This window comes from Loxodonta africana, chromosome 2 (assembly GCF_030014295.1).
Source record: "Loxodonta africana isolate mLoxAfr1 chromosome 2, mLoxAfr1.hap2, whole genome shotgun sequence".
Taxonomy (NCBI): domain Eukaryota; kingdom Metazoa; phylum Chordata; class Mammalia; order Proboscidea; family Elephantidae; genus Loxodonta; species Loxodonta africana.
Window position 1 is genome coordinate 144,203,059 of NC_087343.1, and position 24,718 is coordinate 144,227,776.

General features: G+C 42.4%; 1 protein-coding gene and 1 pseudogene across 7 annotated transcripts in view; both read left to right on the forward strand.

The window, feature by feature from the left end:
- Nucleotides 1-690: 690 nt before the first annotated feature.
- LOC111750864 (E3 ubiquitin-protein ligase TRIM36-like) lies at nucleotides 691-12,866 on the forward strand (annotated as a pseudogene).
- Nucleotides 12,867-13,265: 399 nt separating this feature from the next.
- The window catches only part of TRIM36 (tripartite motif containing 36), a 63,131-nt gene continuing 51,678 nt past the window's right edge, over nucleotides 13,266-24,718 (forward strand). For 2 of the 7 annotated variants that reach the window (XM_023549034.2, XM_023549035.2), the window contains exons 1-2: nucleotides 13,555-15,813; nucleotides 24,185-24,205. In XM_023549034.2, coding sequence (XP_023404802.1) covers nucleotides 15,492-15,813; nucleotides 24,185-24,205 — 343 coding nt within the window. In that variant the 5' untranslated portion in view covers nucleotides 13,555-15,491. Of the gene's footprint in view, nucleotides 13,526-13,552; nucleotides 15,814-24,184; nucleotides 24,206-24,718 lie in introns of those variants that run through there. The other 5 variants (XM_023549040.2, XM_023549043.2, XM_023549046.2 and 2 more) reach the window with 4 other exon arrangements.

Genomic DNA, 24,718 nt, shown 5'->3' on the forward strand with positions numbered 1-24,718 from the left:
GCTTGTTCTGTGTTACCTATTGGATTTCAGGAAGGCTGACTTGAGATGCGGCGTTGCCATTTCCTCGGCCTTCATTTCTTTATTTTTTTTCCGGCGCTGGCAGCCAGATCCTTTGTTGTGCCTCCTCTGCATTCATTTCTCTCTGCCCTCACACCTCCAGACAGTGTGATGGGCTTTTTCCTGCTCCTCACGCTGACAGCCCGGGACGGCCACCTTGCGCTGCATTCGATAAAGGGCCACTCTAACCCGCCAGCCTGAGTCTCGGGCTGGGAACGCGCGCCGCCGGGTGCGGACCGGCTTTGTGTGCGTTTGTTTGTCTGCTCAGCGGTCCCACCAGGGCGGGAGGCGCCGGCCGCGACCCCCGAGGAGGCGGGGCCTCCGCGCGCCGAGCTCCGCCTGGAGAGGATCTCACGACCGCCGCCGCCCTCGTTTGTTCCGTTAGATCTCGCTTCCCAGACCGCTGCACCCAGGGGCAATTACGCCGGACGCGACGGCCGGGTCGCCTTCTATGGCCTTCGTCCCACCCAACCCTCTTTTTGCTTTTTTCCTCTGCTTCTGCACTTTCCCAGTAGACAGCATTGGCGGGGCGGTTGACAAAACTAAGACTGAAAACAGAGAGAGAGAGAGAAAAAAAAAAAAAAAATCGATGCACCCACCTCGGTCCTCCAGAATTTGTGAAGGTTCGTAACCATGTCTGAGTCGGGCGACATAAGTGAATTTGGTTACATCATGGAATTGCTAGCCAAAGGCAAGGTAAGTTCTGGGGCGCGCGGTGCCGCCGCCTGGGCACCCACGGGGCACTACCTGGCCTGTAGCTGTGCGCGTCGGGGTTCATTCCAGACGCCAAGGAGGGGGCGAGCCCAGGAAGCCCGAGGGTCCGCGCTCTCAGAGTCGGGGCTTCCCAGGAGCTGCAGAATGCAAAGTAGACGCCTTTTATTTATTGCGCTGCATCTCTGAAATGAGCCAAGAGGGACTGTTTAAGGCGTGTTTGAGGCCAGCTGGTCAGTGGCTGGGGCTCCGAGAATGTCGACAGGCGGGCGCCCAGCATGCGAAGATCGGAAGCAGGCCCGGGCGTTGGCCGAGGAGACGCTCAGACGCGGCCAGAGAGGCTAAGCGTGGTGACTTCGAGTGGGTGATCCCGCCTGTCGCAGCGCGGGGCGCGCAGGTCAGACCCGCGGGAGAACAGGCCCAGGGGGCGGAAGCGGGTTTAGTCCGACCTTGTGGCGGGTAAATACGGGCCGAACCTCCGTTCTCCCTGCCTGGGCGTTTTCAGCCGTCGTTTTAGATCCTTAGCCCCTGCCGCCGGCAGGGAACATTTCAAGTGCCTTCTTTTGGAGGGGAGTGGGGGTTGCTGCAATAGCCGGATCGCAGCCTGGCACCTGTCTCCAAGTCCTTTCGGAACCCGGCTGGCGCCGTCGGGTCGCCCCGCGACCACGCCCTCGGCCAGGCAGACGGTCTAACGCGAGCCGAGGCTGGGCTCCGCGTCGCATACGAGAAACTGCCCGCCCTAAGTGGTTCGCAGGCGGGAGGTGTCGGGAAATGCAGAAGCTGCACAGAGCGCGGGGCGCCCTGGGGGAGCCAGCTGCGCCCTTCCAGACTGCCAGGCGGCGAGAAAGCGGGAAATGGCTTCCGCCTTTGCATTCTGCACCTCGAGGTTCGAGGTTCGAAAAGAGGTGATGGCACAAAGGAGAACCGGGCTCCCTGTACGCGGCCACCGAAAGGATGATTCTGCAACTCGCGGTTACGCGATTCTGGTGTGAGCACCTGAAACTTGTCTCACACCACCTAATCCTGACTCTGCAGGTATGAAGTATGCAGTGGTTTTAGCTTCAGGCCAGAAGGTCCTGCGGTTCTCCGGGTTGGAGAGCCCATCTAATGTACCCTCAGCCTAAAGCTTCCAAATCCAACCCTATGACCCCTAGAATTCTGTCCTATTCTGCGAACAGTGAATACATTCACCCGAGATAGATTACGTATTAACATTTTGAAGCTAAGCGCTGTGCCTCAAGCCGCCCCAGCCATTTGCAGCCTCCACCAGGGTACAGATCGAGGCCTCGGTGCTCTTCTTTTCCTACCCCTTGCTCTATCTATCCTGCACCTTGAGAGACTTACCGCGCATGCGTGGGGAAACCCTTGTCAGCAGGTCCAAGGTCCAAGTCCCGCCAAACAGTCGCCTTTTGGCCACCTCCGGGCCTAGGTGCACATCACAGCCCGTTCTGCCCTCAGAAGACGAAATCTGGGAAGAAGCACACACAGCCCTGGAAGCAAACTCAGAGAAGTTAGGAGTGTGAAATTCAGGGTCCTGATATCCCAAGAAAATTCCAGAAGGAAGGGCTGACCGTGGGCGAGGAGGTACGCGGCCAGAGGAGGGCCTCTAAAGCCCACGGCTGGACCTCGGTTACCCAGATCTAAGAGCCATGTCTAACAGAGGGTAAATTTCTATTTGAGAACTCTGAGGAGGGGAAAAAAAGACGGTTTTGTTGATTGCAAAATAAATAGACCGTTCATGATGGCTTCAGGAATGGGATGATAGATGAGTTTATCAGGCTTATAGTCCTTAGGCATTCTTCAGAGTAAGGCAGAACTGTTAGTTGGCTAGTAAAACCAAAACCAAACCAAACCTAGTGCCGTCGAGTCGATCCCCTAGTAAAAAAAAACCTAGTGCTTTCTTTTAATTCCAGGCACAACCTGAAACTCTTAATGAAGAGTGTTGAGGTGGGGCTCAGGATCTCCGTGTTAACAACACTCCAGGTGATTATGAAGCAGGCAGGTGAACTTTGGATAAATGGGGAGGTAGGACAGAACCATTAGTGAACCCTTAAAAGTCTTTATAAAAAAAAACGTGTAAAATCAAACAAAAAACCTCTCAGAATGGCAGTGTGGTCACCATAATGTGCTCACTCTAATGAACAACAAAAACAAAATAACCTGCTAGCTTCATCCATTGAATTTCGGTGCCTCTTACTCTTTTTTTTCTTACTCTGACTAGGCAGACCCTCTTCACTCTACTGCAGCAGTGGGCTTGCAACCAAACACAGGGGCATTACATCTGAGACCTCCTGGGAGGTTGGAAAGCAGGCTCTCACAGCAAGAATTTAGAACTCTTGCTGTCTCTGTCTTCCTGCCCCACCTCCTCAGGAATAGTTCCCTCATCATTTCAACTCAAGCCTACTCCCTGCCCACTTTCCTCATGCACCACTCACAAATCCATCTCAAACCCCAGTTCTGTGTGTGATTATACTGAATTTGAACACTGAATACTTCGCTAAGTATCAGCCATGGAATAGTAGACTCTTTGAGTTTGTCTGCTTTATTTTCTTCTGAGGAATTAGGTTCCACTTAGTAGTTCAGGTTTGGAATGTAATGAATGATGTTAAACTGGCCCAAGTTAAAGGAGAGCAGAGAGGCGTGTAGTCTTACTGCCCCCTTTCCTTCCACCCAAGTTTAGACTAGTGAGCTCACTGTCATAATTTCTTTCACTTCCCACCAGATGTTGTCTCATTTTTTGTACTGAAATTCTCAAACTCTGTAAATGAGCTAATTTAAAATACATACCTTTAAGATTTTACAAAATCAATACATGAATACATGCTTGTTACAAAATATGCAAACATTACAGGAGGTTTTACAGAGTGAAAGGTGGAAGTTTCACTTTCTCCCCCAATCCGCTGCTCTCCTCGGTGGCAGCAGTTTGTCCTGTATCTGTTTCAAATGAAATTAAGGTATTGTGTATTCTTTGATTGTGGGAGGTGAGCCTTTCATTTTAGGGTAATCTAAAACCCACATGACAAACTTGATCAGCTTATTTTACTCTACTGTGATGACTACTTTAATATTTAAAGTATATAGTGATCTCTACCATTATGCTCTGTCTGCTTATCACATAATACCCTGTAAGTATAGCTAGTACTTATGCTAATTCTCAAGAGGTTTGAAAGTCAATGTAAATGTATTGCCTTATCCTTCTCTACCTGTGAAATGTTTACCATTTCTAAAAGGTTCCTTTGGAACTCATCTCTTTGGACTAAAAAAAGACCTTCATAAAACTACGATCAATTTCTAGGATTAATCAAGGCAGTATTTTCCAAACTGTCTAGAGGCTGTTTTGCATCTCAAAAGATTTGTTTCTTTAATTTTTTATCATCTTCATACACCCCTTCCCTTCACACCGTTACACACTCTTCTGGAATCATATAACGGAGATTTGCTAAAAAGGAACATAGAATATTTACAGTATGTAGCATATTTATATTTAGGTAAATAGCCAGACCTGCCCAGAGGTGTTTCAGAACTGAGGCCTGGAGATCTGCTTCTGAAACATCACAGCCTTGAAAACCGTATGGAGCAGTCCTACTCTGCACACATGGGGCTGCCATTAGTTGGAATGGACTCGAAGGCAACTGAGAACAACAACAAAATAGCCAAAAGTACTTCCCATTTCCTGTCTGTCAGTAGTCACTGTCCAGGCAGCTCCACAGAGCACCACAGTTTGAGCAAATAAGAGGAAAGGGTTTTGGAAAGCTTACATTTAATTTTGACAGTGACAGGCAGTGATGCCATTGCTTAGTGAACTGTTATTTTAAATTTGAACATGTTTGAGGCACAAAAAATATTCAAGAACTTTTACAGATACAGCTTTTATATTAAAACAAGAAAGCACTTATACTCAGAAAGAATTAGGTTTAGAAAATCCTCTAATCTAGACTAATGTAAAGTCCTAAACATCTCCTGGGACCAAAACAAAAATACCACCAAATGATCTGTTTCAGCAGGCGGAATAGATAGTTAGTTGCTCACACAACTGATATCTAAATTGGGGGTGATAATGCTAAGTTGTGCCCACTGCAGAGTTTTCTTGAAACATATTTTTTTTGTATCTTGAGATTGGGTGAAATGTGTATGTTTGTGTGGAGGCGGAGGGCAAACAGAGGATTTAGACTTTACCGATATCATTTGAAAATAGCTAATTTCATAAATATCACTATAATTTTCCTACATTTGGGAAAAAAGTATCTCTTAAACTGCTTTGTAAGAGAATGCTTGAATCAGATTTTTTAAATGAAATTATAAATTATATGATTTATGCTTACCTGTGGCCAGTGTTCTAACTACTAATCTAAAGGCTGGTGGTTCAAACCCACCCAGAGGCACTGTGGAAGAAAGGCCTGGTGATCTCCTTCCATAAAGATTATAGCCAAGAAAACCCTATGGAGTAATTCTACTTTGTAATACATTGGTTCGCTGCATTGCGCACACAGGTAAAATTTAAAGGCTGTTTCCAGATACCAAGAACCCACCAGAGTACTGGGCTGAGAATCCACCCAGTGGTACCAACCACTCCATGGGTGTTATATCCATTTATCTTGATCAAGTCTCACACACAAGACACATACATGGTATTGGCAATAGAGACTGTCATTTTAATACAGACAACAGACACTGTCCAACAGAAAAAGTTTCCTTACTAGGGGCCCTGTCTTGCTCAAAAGCTGTCTGGACAGAATGGAAAACCTCCACAGTGTCCCCTCTCTTTCCATCATGAGAAGAAGGACCCTGAGGACCTTCCACTACTCGATTTTATATTCCAGGGCTTGTGTATTTCACTGCACAGAGTGCAGTGCAAATTTTCCTCCCAGATCACCGGAAGAAGTGGGTAGTGAGACACAGGGGCACCAGCTTGCAATCGTTCGTCTGGAATTGAGCTTTAGCTCTGCTGCTTATTTAGACAAACCGTTAGGCTTCAGAGGTGAAGGTGCGATTGTTTGTTCCGAAGCCCAAGGATGTTAGCAGGGCGGAAGGAATGGGGAGTAATTATAGCCATTTGGACCATCTGGAAGAACTACCACCTCTTAGTTGCCATGAGTCAGAATCAACTCCACAGCAATGGATTTGGTTTCGGGTTTGTTGGGCAGTACAATAAGGGCTGCCGGAATGAGACCCAAGTTTGAATCTTGGCTTTTTGGTATCTAGCCATGTGACCCGGAGCGTGTTACTTCACCTCGGGGTGGAGGTGGAGCCGTGATTATACGATGTCTCCTCTGAAGGGAATTATACCTAGGTCAGAGGGCTACTGCAGGGATTAAATGAGTATCTTATGCAAAGTTTCTAGCGTATAGTCCGGTCTCAAAAAAATAAAATCTATTACATTTAGCTACTATGACAAAAGGGTTGAGTCTTGAGACACCTTATATCCAAACTGTGATCATTAACAGGTAGAAAAGGGATTGCCAGATAAAATACAGGGCATTTGGTTAAATCTGAATTTGAGATAAATAACAAAAAAATTTTTTTAGTATAAGTATGTCCCATGCAGTATTTGGGACTTACTTGTACTAAAAAAATTTCATTGTGTGTCTGAAATTCAAATTTAACTGAGTATACTGTATTTTTATTTGCTAAATCTAGCAACTCTTAAGTGAAGAAATAAGATGTGGTCAAAAGTGACCTAGTAAAAGCCAGTTGCTGTCGAGTCGGCTCTAACTCATGGCGATCCCATGTGTGTCAGAGTAGAATTGTACCCCATAAAGGTTTTCAATGGCTGATTTTTGGGAACTAGATTGCCAGGCCTTTCTTTTGAGACACCTCTGGGTGGACTCAAACCTCCAACTTTTCTGTTAGCAGCTGAGTGCATTAACTGTTCATACCACCTAAGTGACCTGCTAGACAATCTCAAAATACTACCAATATTGTCCACCACAAGTTGGCCAAGACCCCTTAGCCTAATAGTTATGCAGCCAGTATGCTCCTGCTATTAATGGAAAAATGTCTGCTAGAGCCGTACTATATTCCTCTCATCTTCCAAAATTAAATTGTAGATCTAGTACTACTATTTAGTAGAAAAATGCCTACTGGATTTTGTCCTAAAACAAACAAAAAAATGGGAAGATCTATAAAACATCAAACATTGGTGTATGAAATGAAAGTAAGTAGTTGTGTTACACTGAGCAGTAAGGCTAAGTGCTGAAGGAGTTCAGAGTGGGGCAAATAATCAATGAAAACCAGATTAATAAGGAAGGAGGCTCTGGAACTGCAGTTTGAAAAATGAGTAGGATTTGGTTAGGCAGTGAAAATCTGAACTTCCTGGCTCTCTGGACTCCTCTCCCCTGAGTTTATTTCCATAGAAACGCTTTATGTCTGGTAAGTTTGGTCTGTCAGAGGCTTGAGTCAATAATTGATAGTGCCCGCCATCTGCACCTCCTAACGCCCAACAGTATAGACAGTGAATGTGTCACTCTGCTGTGAAACCCTGTGATTTACCTCATTGCCGTCTTCATTTCCTGAAAGTCCAGAGACTCTTTTCACTTTGTACTCAGAGTTGCTTAGTGATACCGAGTCCCAGCAGGGGGCAAAGTTGAGGGCTATGTGGCCATATCTCCTTGTTTCTTCCTGTTAGGGATATACTAACAAAAATGTTACCCTGGCTGTTTGATCTCAGACCAAACAGATTAAAAGCTGGGGTGCCTCACAGCACTGACTGAAATATACACCATTGTCACCAAGGAGTGACCCAGTCAGCAAATGAATCACTTGTTGGGTATTAGGAGTCAGTATGGTATGGAAAGAGACCAGGTCAGCTTAGTGAGTAGTGTATAACCTGAAGGGAACAGGTTTATGTTTCAAATGTCAGGTAATAAACATTTATTGAACCTTTATTTTCCCCAAACCTGAATGGTGTGTGTGGGTGTGGGTGTATGGGGGAGAGATGTTGGTAGGTGAAGTAGGAGAAAACTGATGACATCCTTACCTGACATTTCAGAGTTTATGGTGTGGAAAGATGTGAGACAGCTCATACCCCTGTGATACAAGAGCCATTTTAAGTAACATCAACAAGTGCAAGATACCACGATGAAGGCAAAAGTACTGAAGATTTGCAGATTTAGGGGAGGTGACATGAGTGGAGTAATTTCCTTATGTTCAATTTTGACCCAGATTTTAAAAGAAACTATTGGAAAAGGGGAGCCCTGGTGATAGCTTGGCTTCTAACCGAAAGTTCGGCAGTTCGAATCTACCAGCCGATCCTTGGAAATGCTATGGGGTGGTTCCACCCTGTCCTGTAGGGTCTCTGAGTTCAAATCGAATTGATGGCAGCGGATTTTTTTTTTTTTTTTTCAGTTTATTGGAAAAATAGGCAGTAAGATAGTTCCAGCTGGGGAGGGGTAGGAGACAACAGATACTGTCCAACAGTATCTGTTTTCCAATGGAAAATAGGAGAATAATGATTTTATTTTTTAAAAGCCAGATCTTTCATATCATTTGCCTGCTTAAAAGCCTTCAAAAGCTTCCCAACATCTAAAAAGAAGCAGATATTTTAGACCCTCCATCTTTATCAGATTTATTCGGTGTCACTGCAAGTTTACTGCCCCTCCACAAACACACATTCAAATACACATACACACACCCCTCTTATATTCTCACACCAAGCTGTTTGTGGCCCTGGACCATAGCTTAGTCTGCCCCTTGTGCACAGTGGAGCTGTGAGGACAGTGCTACACATATGGAAGTTCATCCATAAGTATTTAATTGATGGGCTGTTGCTGTAATCTAGGCAGGTGGAAATGAGGTTCAGAGTGGGCAAGGGAATTACCTGGGAGGATGAAAAGGGCAGGATCTGAAAAGAAACAGTGGGATAAGAAGGCTGACCTGAAGTAGAGAGGGAAGAAAATGATTTAAAAAGAGATTTAAAAAAAGACAACCACACAGGTTTTTAACTTCAGGAAGTTGGAAGGGTTTTGGTGTCTTTGATAACTCAGAGACTGAAATGTATGGGTGTTTGAAGGAAGGAAGTTGATGAGATGATGCAAAGCATAGCAGCCAAGGGGAAGAGAAATGACTAGAGAAGTGGGGAGAGCGGTGGTCTAGAACCATGGTTTTCACAGTCGCTATCTTCTTACCATTATATTCCCCCTTCTTTTTTGCTTTCAGAATTTTATGAATTAAAAATGATTTTTTTTACATCACAAACTGTTTTAAAAGTAAAACATGCACATACTATAAAATGCAAGTGTAAGTGAAATGCAATGTGGTTAAAAAAGTAAGTCTTCCACACCTGACTCCAGTCCTCTACTTCTATTCCTGGAAACTGTTACCATTTTTTGTGCTCTACTCCAGAGCATTTTTAAATTTTATTTTGTCTTTGCCTATATAAGCATATAGGAACCCTGGTGGCACAGTGGTTAAAGTGCTTGGCTGCCAACTGTAAGGTCAGCAGTTTGAACCCACCAGTTGCTCTGCTGAAGAAAGATGTGGCAGTCTGCTTCCATAAAGATTGACAGCCCTGGAAACCCTACGGGGCAGTTCTACTCCGTCCTATAGAGTCGCTAGGAGTCAGAATCAAGGAATCGACCCGACGGCAGTGGGTTTGGTTTGTTTTTATATAAGCGTATATACCTGCCTGGCCTTTTTTTTTGCAGCATAAAGAATCTATAGGTTTTTTTTTTTTTTAACGCTATATTTTAGAAGTTTTTTCTCAGCAGTACATTATTTTAGCGGCTGCATAGTATTCTGTGGTATGCATGAAAGATATTTAGGATGTTACTACAAATAAGGCCTCAAGATCTTTGTACACAGGTTTTTGTGCACATGTGCGAGTATTTCAGAAGTAAAATCCCTAGAAGTGGGCTTGCTTAGTTATAAAATACAAGCATTTAAAATGTTCGATAGAATTTGTAAAATTTCCCTTCAAATAAGGTGCATCAATCTAAACTGTCACAAAAAAGTTTGAAAGTGCCTAGTTCCCCACATTCTTGCCAAGTGTAAAAAAACATAATTTTTGAATTTTGCCAACTGTTGTTGTTGTTGTTAGGTGCCATCGAGTCAGTTCTGATTCATAGTGACCCTATGTACAACAGAACAAAACACTGCCCAGTCCTGCAACTGCCCTCAATCGTTGTTATGCTTGAGCCCATTGTTGCAGCCACTGTGTCAATCCATATCGTTGGGGGTCTTCCTCCTTTTCATTAACCCTCTGCTTTACCAAGCATGGTGTTCTTCTCCAGGGACTGGTTCCTCCTGATGCACATCCAACATATGTAAGACGTAGCCTCACCATCCTTGCTTCTAAGGAGCATTCTGGTTGTACTTCTTTCAAGACAGATTTGTTCATTCTTTTGGCAGTCCACAGTATATTCAATATTCTTCTCCAACACCACAATTCATAGGTGTCAGTTCTTCTTCGGTCTTCCTTATTCATTGTTCAGCTTTTGTCTGCATAAGATGTGATTGGAAATACCATGGCTTGGGTCAGGTGCACCTTAGTCTTCAGGGTGACATCTTTGTTTATTAACACCTTATTAAGAGGTCTTTTGCAGCAGATTTGCCCAATCCAATGCATCTTTTGATTTTTTGATTGCTGCTTCCATGGCTGTTGATTGTGGATCCAAGTAAAACGAAATCCTTGACAACTTCAATCTTTTCTCTGTTTATCATGATGTTGCTTATTGGTCTAGTTACTAGGATTTTTGTTGCCTTTATGTTGAGGTGCAATCCATATTGAAGGCTGTGATCTTTGATCTTCATCAATAAGTGCTTCAAGTCCTCACTTTCAGCAAGCAAGGATGTGTCATCTGCATATGGCTGGTTGTTAATGAGTCTTCCTCCAATCCTGATGCCCCGTTCTTCAGTACATAGTCCAGCTTTTCAGATTATTTGCTCAGCATACAGATTGAATAGGTATGGCGAAAGGATACAACCCTGACACACACCTTTCCTGATTTTAAACCACACAGTATCCCCTTGTTCTGTCCAAATGACTGCCTCTTGATCTATGTACAGGTTCCTCATGAGCACAATTTAAGTGTTCTGGAATTCCCATTCTTCACAATGTTATCCATTAATTTGTTATGATCCACACAGTTGAATGCCTTTGCATAGTCAATAAAACACAGTAAACATCTTTCTGGTATTCTTTGCTTTCAGCCAAGATCCATCTGACATCAGCAATGATATCCCTGGTTCCGTGTCCTGTTCTGAATCCAGCCTGAATTTCTGGCAGTTCCCTTTTTGCCAATTAGATAGGAGGAAGTTGATATCTCATTGAAATTTGATTTGCATAACTGAAGGGCTTTAAAATTTATTTTTACCCAAATATTGTCTATACAAATTTTATTTTTAGCTCATGTTAATGAAGCCTTCTAATCTCTTTAGGAGCCCTAGTGGTGATGCAAAGGTTAAGTGCTGGGCTGCTAACCAAAAGTTGGCAGTTGGAATCCACCCAGCCCTTCTGTGGAGAAAGACATGGGGGTCTGCTCTTGTAAAGATTACAACCTAGAAAACCTTATGGGGCAGTTCTGTTCCGTCAGTGGGGCCTTATGAGTTTGATGGCACCTAACAACAACTATCGCTTTTACTGCCTTAACTAGTTCATTTGGGTCAAAGGCATTATCCAGGTGTGTTGTGAGATTACAGCCAATGGGGAATTATTTAACCCAAGGGCTCAGAAACTGACTTCTAATGCTTTTTAATGCTCAAGCCTTTTAAAATCTATTAGGAACATGGTGTACGACATGATTTGGGTGTCGACATTTTTGGGGCATTTATTTTCCTCATTTCTCTCCTGATTAGGACCCTTCAGAACCTGTGGGAAGGAAGCAGCCTCAGCTCCACCATGTGGGGCCACTGGACGGGCATTAACAGGGGAACAAAGTAGCCCAGTCGCTGCCTGGCAAAGTGTTCATCCTGTCTGCACCTCACCTGTAAATTCAGGGTATTGGATTAAAGACAATCGCTATGGTCCCTTGCTGTTTTTAATTGTACACTGTTACGGTTACTTAACTGCAGTCTTGGAGAAGAGGCTGCAGCTGCTCACGGGGTTGTGGGGAGATGACAGAACTTGCCACAGCGAGAGTGTTATCCCAAATAGGAAACAAAAGGGGAAGCATTTCAAAACCTAAACGGGATACTTCGGTACAACTCTGTGGTCCCCTCTATCCAGCCGTTTAATGGGCCTGTTCGCTCAGTCTCTATGTAATGATGGAATTATTTAACCAGTTGGGAAGGCAGTGGCCTGGTCTAACAATACTAGTTTGGACAGTCGCAGGCTAAGTTGTTCTCTGTTTACCCTGAAAACAAGATAGAAGAAAAGCGCTTCAGCGAAGGGTAGGTGGAAGGTACCCTGAACTAGTCCCAGAGCTGCAGCAGCAAGCGAGCGAGCGTTCTAACCCTTGGCGGCGCGCACCGCGTGGATGGCGGGTGCGTGAGCAGCTAGGGACACGCTGCCTGCTTTCCCTAGGGGAAAGTCCCCGCGCCTTCTTCCCCCAGGGGGAAAACAGTATCGCGACCTCGGGGTTGGGGCGCTCCTTCAGGTCAGGGGTCGGCTCCTCGGAACCCTCGCCGGCGACTGGTGTGTAAAAGCAGAAGCTGAATCCGAGTGCTCGTGAATGAAGTACACCCAACAAATCGGGCCAGGAGGAAGAGAGGAGCCAGGCAGAGCCAGGCAGGGAAAGGGACCCAGAACGGGAAATCCCCAGAGCAGCGGGGGGCGGTGGGGGGTGTCTGTGTCGCTCTGGTCGCCTCCGGAGCACGCGGCTCTGCGGTGCTTAGAGGGAGGGTGGCCCGCCCGGCCTCACCCCACCGCCCCGTCCAGAAGCAGGAAATGGGGCTTTTCTGTGGTCGTTTGACCCACGCCTCGTGAAAGCGCCACCACTCCCACTGCCCTGGAGCCCACTGCGACTCACAGCGACCTTATAGGACAGAGTAGAGCTGCCCCACAGGGTTTCCAAGGCTGTAAATCTTTATGGAAGCAGATTGCTACATCTTCCTCCCATGAGCGGCTGGTGGGTTCCAACTGTAGATCTTTAGGTTACAGCCGAGCGCTGTTACCACTGTGCCACTAGGGCTCGCGCAAAAGCGCCGGGAAAGCCAAACGAAAGGCGGAGGGGCTGCAGCCCGTCGCAGCACCAGACGGCACCGCCCCGGCCCGGCCCCAAGCGCGGCCCTCGGCCTCCACCGCCCCCTCCCGGCCCTCACTTCCGCCCCTCTGAGGCTGCCCACCCCGGCAGGGGGCGGCGGACGGCGGGCTGCGTCCCGGGAAGGAGTGAGGGGCAGTCGCGGTGGGGCTGGGAGGTGGTTGCTCCTCCCAACCGCGCGCCACACCCACGGCCCGCCCCTACGCGCCGCCTGGAGGCCCCGCCCCCTTTGTGCGCTGCCGCTGTTGCCTGGGCGACAGCCCCGCCCCGCCCCGCCCCGCCGTGGAGTCCCCGCCCCGGTCTCCGCGCGGCCGCCCGCCCCGCCGCAGTCCTCAGGAGCCGCCGCTGCAGCCGGCTGCCGGGCGGGTGTCCCGGGGCCGTCGCAGGGAGCAAAGCTCGATTCTCCCGCGCCTGTGTTTCCGCCCGCCCCGGCCTGTTCCTCGCCGCGTCGGCCCGCTGGCCCGGTGCGGCTGCTCTCAGTCCGGCTCCGAACCGGGGCTCCCCGGCCACCGCGGGGACCAGCCCCCCGGACCCTGCGCTGGCCGCGCGTCCGCCTGTTCGGACCTGCTGTTGATGACACCTGGCAAGAAGCTGCCATGGAGGGGGATGGCTCCGACTCTCTGGTGAGAGTGGGGAAAGGGTCGCCGCCGCCTCACCCCTCGATGGCGGCGCGTGGAGCCCTGGGTCTTTCTCCTTCCTCCGCCCCGAGCCTGGAGGGAGCCTCTCGTGAGGAGGAGCGAGGGCGGGCGTACGTGCGGTGGCCCCGCTTCCTCTTCGCTTGCCCTGCTCCCTGCAGGGCTCCGTGACCTGGGGCTCCCCCTCTCTGCCCCTCGGGGTGTGGGACTCGGCGTCTTCGGGGAAGAGGGCGCAGCTCGGGTCCGGTGGTTTTTCACCTGAGCACCTCGAGGAGCTCGGGCGGGGCTCTTTAATGGGTTCCGGCTGTAGAATTAATTCGCTTTAGGGATTCGGGTGCCGTCGCGGGCCAGGCATGTCCTTTGTCTGGGTTGTGGAGCTGGCGCTGCGCCCCGCTCGGACCCCCGTGGGCCAGACTCGGGCCCAGCCGCCGCCGCAAGCACCGAGAAGCCTCCCGAGCTCTACCTGCTCGCGGGGGTCGGGCGGTGCCCTGGCAGCTGTCGGGGTACAAGTGTGTGACTGAAGGGCTCGAATTTGCCATTCTCGCGAATTTGTTAGTTTCCCGACGGAACCTGTTTATTTTTAAATGGCTTAATTGAGAGAGCCACCACATTTTATTTCTCTTAATTGTCTCCACCTTAGTGAATGTAAAAGGACACTAGTTTTTCTTTTGGTTTATATCCATCGTGATTTAAAAGCCAAGTTGAAGACACTGATTTATCTACAAGAAAAGTGGAAATGGTTTTAGATCTTTGAATGTAAGATAAACCTTAAGTGGCCATATAGTTATATATAAAAATGGAGTGTGAGCCTATTTTGGACATTCAGAACAATATTTTCCTTTGAACTAGGTGTCAGTCCATTGTGAAATGAGATAGGATCTGGACAGATAGAACTATTCTTTGATGTGAATTGTATGTGTGGCTGTTGCATTTCCAAATTTATTAAGATTTTAATATGATGTGGGCCCATACTTTAAATGTCTGAGTGATTCAGCAAGAGAACCCTGCATTGAAAGACCCATTGACAATGATAATGCCAGTTGGCTGTAATGCAATTAAATTGCCAGGGATTGTCATTCTGTTAGACTTTAGGGGAAATAGGATAGCATGCTCTCATTTCGTTGAAGTCAGTGAATTGAATTTTAATTTTTTCTGTGTATTTCTAGTAGTAGAAATGATTGTACAAGGTTATAGGTATTTTAAAGTTGCAATGTCATGAAAATTTCGGGGATACTGTATATAGACTCACAGTTCCTGTAGTTTGGAATACATTAAAAAAAAAAATCCAACTACATAGAGTAAGAATGGGAAACTGGTATGGGGTCATCGAACTTTTTAGCGCTTATCAGTCTAAACTGTTTTTCCTTGAAAGTAATGTAAGCCTATAATATTGAGAGCACTTATAACGGTGCTTTTTAATATTCCTAAAGTGCTTTTAAGATAACTGCTTTGATATATAGCATGAGAACCTCAAGCATTTTAGATGCATTATAGTTGGAGCATATGAAAGATGGTCACATTTAATGTAGAAAATTGCTGATAATGCAGTTTGTAAATAGATTTTAACTAGGGGTTCACACATATACTGGCTAACCCACAGTTTTTACCAGCTCCTAGTATTTTGCCAGGCACAGAGATAATGTGCAATATAGAAATGGTTTTATTAGTGCTGTATTCTTAATTTCTATTGTAGTAATCTGCTTCCGGGATTTCAGTGAAGTCCTAACTCAATGAATTAATGATTTGAATAACTTTATAGTTGTCGATAGAACATTATGGTCTGCTTGTATTTTGTGCTAGTTTTTCTCTTTTATGCATCACTTTCTTTTACCAGCTCATGTCTCTTCAATTCTAGGCCATGGATCTTGAGGGGGTTGTTGGTATAGAATCACATAGTAGAAAAATTGAAGATTAAAAAAAAATTTTCTTAATTTTTTGGGGGGAAGGTAAACACATGTACATATACAAAAGGCATATGTATGTTATTGTATGCATTTATCTGCAAGAGCCTTTGACTTTAATTTCTTTTTCTCAATTTAAGGTTACCATTAAGAATATTGAGAGAGAGCTCATTTGCCCAGCTTGCAAGGAGCTGTTTACCCACCCGTTGATTCTCCCTTGTCAACACAGTATCTGTCATAAATGTGTAAAAGAACTCTTACTGAGTCTTGATGATTCAGTCAATGACGTGGGATCAGACAACTCCAATCAGAGCAGTCCTCGCCTTCGGCTCCTATCCCCTAGCCTGGATAAAATTGACAGAATTAACAGACCAGGTATGTGGTAGAACCTTGGGGCTGGGGGAGCGTAGGTTTATACTCAATAGCTGTAAAAAGAAAATGAATTTTATCTTTTGAGGGTTAATCTTGCCAGATGAATAACTTATAGACTAGTTATTAAGGTTCTCCCCCCGCCCTAATAAAATGTTCTCACAAACTGTTGTCTTTTGGTATGCACTGCAAGTGGCTATTGCATATTGAATGCCATCTTTGTGCTAAACCCATTATCAGCTATGTCTGCGTTTTGTGTTTTGGGGGTGTTCTGACCCTGTGATGCCTTTGATATAAGGACTAAAGTACTTACTAGAGCAACATGCATATATGGTAAAGTATACATAAATACAGCAGAATTAAGGAATGAGTCTCTGTAATGGCTAGAATTTTGAGTGTCAGTAAAGTTAAATACTAGTAGAATTCTCTAGTCATGTATAGAAATAGATTTGATTAGATAATAGTACACATACATAACACTTTTTAATCCATAGCCAATTTTTAAATTGTTTTCCATTGGGGTAGTGTTACTTTTCTGGACAGTCATTGCAGGATTAATGTATGTCAGAATTAATTTGAGATCACTGGGAACACAGAAATTCAGGGCCAAACCTTAGTATAGAAATCAGAGGTTGAGACAGGTCAAGATCCAAGGGGAGGCAGAGGTTTGTGTAGAAGCACCACAGCCTCATCTTAGGCATATCCTTGGTTTGGAGGAGAGCACTTGGGTGGCCCTATGTATCAGACTTTAGGGCTTCACTCTGTCCATTTTGGGCTTTTAGGTTTTACGTTTAATCCTTTTATCCACTCTGTCAGTTTCTCCCTCTTGATAGTAGCATAGGAGTAACTTTTTAATCTTTTAAATAAACTTTGCAGAGAATAATCTCTTCTTTGTTAAGGTGCATTTCAGAGAATGTAGTCTTTTTGGTTCACCTTGTGATGTGGAGTCTCTTTGAGTGGTATTTTTGTCTTCCATGCTTCATCAGAGAAGTGGAAAAGAGTAGATTGTTCTAAGTGTGGTGTTATGGTTTTTTTAAAGCAGATATTTTTCTTTAAATGATAGTCACTAATTGATTGAAAGATATTTTGTGCATGTACAGATTATATGTAAGTAGAAGAAAAAGAGCGTTAAGTAAGCAGTAGGAGTTCAGGGAGCGCGAGGACAGTGTTAAGCTCATTGTGCAGTCATCACTTTGATGTTTCCCTTTTCCCTCCCTGCTAGGAATCTGGCACACTGAGGAGACGAAGAAAGATGTTAATAGCTTGAACTCATCCTACCAGATCCAAAAATCCAACTATGTTGCCATCGAGTCAATTCTGACTCATAGTGACCTTATAGGACAGAGTAGAACTGCCCTATTGGGTTCCCAAGGAGCAGCTGGTGGATTCGAACTGCCGACCGTTTGGTTAGCAGCTGATCTCTTAACCACTGCGCCAAGAAGGGTCTACCAGATACAACTTGATATTCTATTGTTGTTAGGTGCCATCAGGTGGGCTCCGACTTATAATGACCCCGTATGCAATAAAATGAAACACTGCCTAGTCCTGCGTGATCCTCACAATCGTCGTTATGCTTGAGCCCATTGTTGAAGCCACTGTGTCAGTCCATCTCGTTGAGGGTCTTCCCCTTTTTCGCCTACCTCCCACTTTACCAAGCACGATGTCCTTTTGCAGGGACTGATCCCTTCTGATAACATGTCCAAAGTACATGAGATGAAGCCTCACCGTCCTTGCTTCTAAGGCACATTCTGATTGTACTTCTTCCAGGACAGATCGGTTCGTTCTTTTTGCGGTCCATGGTGTATCCGGTATTCTTCGCCAACACCATAACTTGAAGGCGTCAATTCTTTTTCAGTCTTCCTTTTTCATTGTCCAGCTATTGTTTGCATATGAGGCGATTGAAAACACCATGACTTGGGTCAGGGGCACTGTAGTTCTCAAGGTGACATTTCTGCTTTTTAACACTTTAAAGAGGTCTTTTGTAGCAGATTTGCCCAGTGCATCGTGTTATTTGATTTCCTGATTGCTGCTTCTATGGGCATTGATTGTGGATCCAAGTAAAATGAAATCCTTGACAGGTTCAATCTTTTCTTTCTTTATCATGATGTTGCTTATTGGTCCAGTTGTGCTGTTCTGTTGGTAGATCTTAATTGGCGACCCCTGCTTGATTGACCAAAGAAAATTCACTTTTTGTATACTAATATTTAGCAAAGACATTTAGGTGAAAATTTAGTTATATGCTATCAGTTCTACTTATTAGACTGAACTCATACATATGAGCTCACATGTATTTCATGTAACCTTTTAATCTTAAGATTTGGTTAGTGTTTCTGTGTGATTCATATGAAATAGCAATGAAAGATAGTTAATACTTATTTTTCAGGAACTTACCACAATACTCTGTAGGTTGATGCACAATAAATATTTGTTGAGTGGATGTTGAATATCAAACCTCTGCTACAGGATTTGTGCAAAGAGCATGTCATAAGGGCTTATATTCAGTAGCAGTCACGTATTTTTCAGAATAAGAGATACATCCCACCAGCAATTTACTGAGGTCTTCCTCCTAAGTGCCACATTTTAAGAATAACCATATTAATTAGGGTTATGTCCAGAGGAGAGAGTTAGAATGGTGAAAGGTCTGAATCTTTTATGTGAAGAACGAGTACAAGAAATAGCAGAAGAGAGAACTCCAGTATGTGATGGCTGTCTTGTGGAAGAGGAATGCAGTGGGTATCTTCACAGCAAAGGTTCAAGATCAATGAGTAGAAGTAATGGGAAGGGAGACCTCAACTTAGCACAAGAGAGGGAAGAAAAAGGCTGTCGAAAAATGAAACAGGCTACCTTGTTATATCAGATTCATGTCTCTAGAAGTGGTTAAATGAAGGATCAAAATTTAGATGCTACAGGGGCCAAACAGGTCACATATTAATGAACCAGGCCCCAGGCATTTTACTTCTTGGATAGACAATAAATATTTCACTTTCCTATTAACTAAAAACCCATGAACTACTATAAGAAAACCAGCATCCTCAGTGTCAGTAGCCAGCTGATACTTAGCCTCCCTGTTGGAGACAAGTGGGTTGTAGTTGGGGACTATGGAAACCAGAATGGATGCCTTGTCTAAAGGGGGCAGTAGTCACTTAAAACCAAAAAACCAAACCCATTGCCAACAAGTCGATACCTTGGCACCAGTGAATTTTTATCATGTGGGATTGGTGGGGCCATGTCTCAGATATATTGGTTTTTCATGAAAGCCTAATAATGATTTTTATGTGAAATCTGTTTTTTAAATGTTGGCAGTTAATTCGCATTGTTTAAAAACACATGTCAGGTCGACATAGTACCAAAAAACCAAACAACCTTTTGCCATTGAGTTGGTTCCAACTCATGGGGATCCTGTAGGACATGGTTTCCAAGGAGTGGCTGGTGGATTAGAACTGCTGACCTTTTGGTTAGCAGCTGCTGTCTTAACCACTGTGTCACTAGGGCTCCCAACATAGGACAGGGCAGTCAAAACACACATTTGGCTCTGATCCATCCAGCTTTTGGTCACCAGTGATTGCAATCTGTTTTAAGCGATGAATGAGTGACTACCTTTTGCAAATATCATAAAGGGGCAATCTGCTTTGGTGGTAGAATGGACCGGTTGATCTGCCACCTGCCAGATCTTCTCCAGAACTAAAGTTCTATCCTTATTGAATGTCAGTTTAATTTATTTATTCAACAAATATTTGAGTGCTCACTGGTTACCGAACACAGCTAAATGCTGAAGAGCACTGAACAAGATAGACTTGTCTGTCCTTTTTTTAAAGAAGCAGGAAGAATACTTAGAACATGTAGTCCCTAATCAAACAGAACACATACAGAGCAAGATAACAAATACAGATAGAGCTCACAAAGGATGAGAATGCTACAAGTGTAATAATCTTTTGTGGATGTTTTTATCAAATGAATACGAGTTTAAGGATTGCCCACCTTCCCACGAGCACGTTTTAAATTATTATAAGTCATTATATTACAAATATAACATTATTTACCCTACATTAATTGGGCATTTGTGTATAAATGTTCTTTGGACCAATTCAAAGATAGATTCAGGGGTGAGAAAAATTTCCTTTTTTCCCTGACAGTTCTCTTTTTCATCACTTAGACAGTTGAAAAAGAAACCAGAAGCCCTATTGTGAGAAATTGATGTAGGAGGAATAGAATTAAAAAAATTGGTTTTGCCGTTGTTTTAATAAGGAATTCATTAGACCTGGTCTGTCTAATACAGTAACCACTAACCATATTAGCAGTTGAGCAAGTGAAATGTGGCTAGTCTGAATTGAAATGTGATGTAAATGTGCTAATTTTGAAGACGTAGAATGAAAAAATCTCTAATAAATTTATATTGATTACATTTTTTTGGATACACTGGTTAAATAACATTATTAAAATTTCACGTTTCTTTTTACTCTTTTAAAGTGGTTACTGAAAAATTTGAAATTGCAATATGTGGCTTGCAGTTTGGCTCCCATATTTCCATTGGGTAGGGTTGGAATAAACATTTGACAGATTTTTAAAATAAAACGTTCCTTTAAAAGGGGAGTAAGGTTTGTGTGTATAACACAATAGCACATTAAATCATGTAGAAGTAAAATAGTCCTGTTACTGTACACTTTGATCATATATATGCAAGCTTTCCTCTATTTTGGTTTCTTTTTGTTAGAAAGATATATTCAGCTTTTGTAATGTTTATTTATAGTGTTGATTTAGAGCAATAAAAAGTTAAAGATGCTTGCTTTTAGTTTTTATTTCCATTTACCAGAAGTAGGATTGTTTAAAAAATACAAATCTATAGGACAAAGCATAGATCTCTTAAGTGCTGCACCAACAGTGATTAATTCTGAACTCTAATGAGATAGCTTGATAGATATTTTATATTGGTGGCTTTATAAATCCCATGTGTACCAGGAAAAACACATTTTTTTTTTTTTTTTTTTTACTGTTAATTCAACAATTGTATTATGTGCAGGGCACAGTTAAGGCTTTATCATTTGTTAACAAGTTGTGAATCTTCTCTTTGAGATTAAATTCTAAATCCAGCTTTCTGTTCATTGTTCTTCACAGCATCACAACGGAGATCTTTGGGGTGGAGAGGTAGAAAATGCTTTATTGCTTGGTGTGGCCGCAGGCAGTATAGCGTTAGGTTTAAATTAAGTAATCTTGATTAGATAAGGTTCTTAAACATCAGTGGTCAAGTCTTCAAAATTATGTAGAAAGTGAACACATTGGGCTGAAATGACTTAAAGGTCAACAGGACTAAATTTCCAAGTGAGTTCTGCATTTTTAAGGAGGGCACTGATTATTAATACTTGCATTTTGTCAGTATTCATGACAAGAAAATTTGGAAGAAAATGATGTACCTCTTTTGTATTTTTAAATAGAGTATCTTAAAAATCTTTTACATTTACTTAAAGGAACAAAGCTTACGTTAAAGCCATATTGCTACCTTGAGGTGGGAGGTTTAAATAAGCTAGTTAAAAATTGGTTAAAAGTGCTGATATTTTTTGTAACTAATAACATAGTATTTGCCTGTTTTATGCATATGGTGTCTTTGTTGTTAATGTTTTAAAATATTTCAGATCAGAGTTTTAACATTGGGGGCTTACCGAATTGTGGGTAAATAATGTACACTGCTTTTTTTAAGCTTTCTGAAGTATGTGATTCTTTGTGGAAGGTGGGCTAACCTATCTTATTTTAAAAAAAACAGAAGTTTTAATCCAGTTGACCTTTAAAGTAAAATTGATTTTTTTGTAGAATATTGGTGATACCCTATATCTTATTTGAAAATAATAAGCACCTGAAATACGTTATCCCTTTTCTGTCTTCCTCACTTTCTGCATCCCTCAGTGTTAAAATCTAGCCACTTCTAGGAGCCATATGTGTAATCTTTTCTCTTACGAGCTCTGGAGGGTCCCTGTGAATTAATATGTAGAAATTTAGTAACTAGTTGGAGGGGTAGGAGCTGTTTGCTTAAAAATTGTTTATTAGCCTTTTTTGATTTAGAGGGTAGCTAAGTAAGAAAAGTAGTTTTTGCCGGATGAAAAGTGCTGATGTAATTCATAGGCATCAGGTGGTCAGAATGTGTTAAAAGAAACTAAAGCGGCACCTTAAGACGTTACCGGCTCATTGCTGCATACCAAGAAGTTCAAACGAATTGAATATTTGATATGGGGAGAGGTAGTTCAATAGCTGGCCAGGTGTTAGCAGTGGGGAAGTTGTTTGCAGTCAGAATATGGGAGAGGATCCAACTTGTTAGAGGTTTGGAACCTGTTACAAATTGACTTCCTCCCCTTTGTTTTGATAGACCTTATTTTCTATTTGATATCTTAATGATAAATGTATGACTAAAAGCTGATTTTTGGGGAGGATTTTGCTTTAAGATGACTTGAAGTTATTTTTGAGTATTCATTTTTAAATTGTATCATAATTTATGCTTACTTGTTTAATTTGTCTTTGAAGTTAAGGTATATGGGGAAAAGAACCAATTCTGCAAGGTGACAGCATTGTAATAATTTGCAAATATTATTGGCTCAGGTTGCAACATGCAAACTGACTTTGACATATAGAATTTGCATCGCTTAGTCTGCATTACTTCCGTATCTTTCTAAGCCATCATTCCTTTTCTCTTTCGTTATATTACGCTTTAGAGCAACACTAACCGATAGAACTTTCTGTTGTAATGGAAAGGTTGAACCCTGTACTGTCCAATGTGGTAGTCACTAGTTACATTTGGCTCTTGGGAATTTGAAATGTGGTTAGTGTGGCCGAGGAACAGAACTTTTTGATTTAATATTAATTAAATTTAAATAGCTATGTTTGGCTAATGGCTACTGTATGAGGTAGTATAGAGGGTAAAAATTTGACTCTGTTACATTTTGTTCTTAATTTCACTGTCCTGAGATTTTTCATTAGGCTTATTTCCCAGAATACCCTTAGGTCTTTCCTGTTTTCTTTATCACTTTGAATGTAAGACAGTGGTAAAAATATAAGACAGATGAAATAAAGTACGAGTTTTTTAGCATTCATTAGAAAGATCTGAGAGTTTTTAAGCTCTGTTTAGAAAAGTAGCCGAGATACCTATTTGAATAAGTTATGTGAAAATTTACTCATGTGCCTTGGTTCAGTATTTTGTCTAATTAAAGACCTGTCTGGTGCTTTACACCTTATTTTTTTATTATAAAAATAAGTTAAAAGAGGTTTACAGAAAAGGGACGAAACATCTTTTTTGAAAATTTTTGAATGTGAAGACCAAAATTGGGTGTCACCATTGTACATGTTAAAGCATGATTTTGTTGTCATGGTTTTATTTTGTTTTGTTCCATTACTTAATTGATCACAACCTTCAATTCTTAACCCAGTAATAACCCATTTTTTAAACATTGAGAATAATTATCCATTTATTTTCATTTCTGTCATCTAGTTCACGTGTGAAAGCATGTAATTAAATGTGAATTTCCATTTGTTTAAACTTGACCACTGCACTATATCCCTTCCAGAAATATTTGGCTTGATATTTCACTAAACGAAATTTTCATTGGCATGTGTTTTAAAACTAGCTTTGCTGCTTTTTTTGTTATGTGCCTGCTGTGGCATGAAACATATTGGGCTGTATTGCATGTTTTTTATTACAAGAATATATTTTAGGATTTTCAAATTTTTATGGGACAGCTTTTTTTTATATGCATTAATGTTTAAAAATGTAAAGGTTTGAAATATCTTTAAATGAAGACAGTAAAAATATTCTGCATGTTGCATAAGTAGCTTTCAGGGCCTGATGTTATAAAGTCACCGTAAATGAGCAATATCAGGGGTTGATTGCTAAATTTTACCTGTAGTGCTTTCATGCTAGACATCTTTTAAGACATTCTTTTGAGTGATGATAGTAATGTGCAAAGGCAGTAGTAATGTATCGCTTGAAAGGCCTTTTCTAAATGTGGTACACTGAATTTAACCATTTACCTTTGGTACTTGATACATGGTAGTATGAAAGAAAGCTGTAAATTAAGAAGTTTGTGTTTATATTTGAAGTAAGTTATTTTATGGGCAACCAAGATGCCATACTCTAAAAATAGATTTATAAATGAGAGGAAGGAATGTGGCATGCATGTGTCTATATTAAGGGGACAACCTGGATTCCTGTGAACTGAGGTGCAAGGATTGTTGTGCCTTGGTTTCTTGATTTGGTAAAATCAGGGTAATACTGAACAGAGATGTGACGTTAAGACCATTCTGTGTGTGATGTGTGTGTATTTAAAAATCATTTGTAATACTTTTTTGGATAACTTTTGGCATACTGAATTAAGTAATCTTAGTGATTCTTTTTTTTCAGGTCATAAGAAGATACTAAATGGTTGGTCCTTCTTAAAGTCATTAAATTCTAGGTTTATGAATGAGTTTTTCACTCTTCTATAGATTGCACTCCATTTTTGCCTGCTGAATTTCTCCAGATAAAACAATACTACAGTGGAAAACCCTTTATTGTGGTGGTTCCTAATTTTGTGGTTGCATATCCGTTTGAGAAACCAATAAAAACTATGGATAATTTAGCCAAAAAATATGCTAATGTATATAAGATGCAAATTTTTGCACACAATTTCAAATATTTCATGAGTTTCCCTGGAGCCTGTCTGTGGTCTGGATTAAGGACCCCTGTTCTTTTATGTTCAACTTAATTCCTTTCAGTCAGCTAAGGATGTGTTCATTTAAATGGTAGCCAAAATTCCTATGGATATGTTTTATAAAAATAGCCATAAATGCTATATAATTTACAAGATCCTGACACTGTGTAGTATTGTATTATATGTTTTATCCACATTATCTATGTTTGGTTACATGGTTTTTATATAGTATTTACTATAAAATA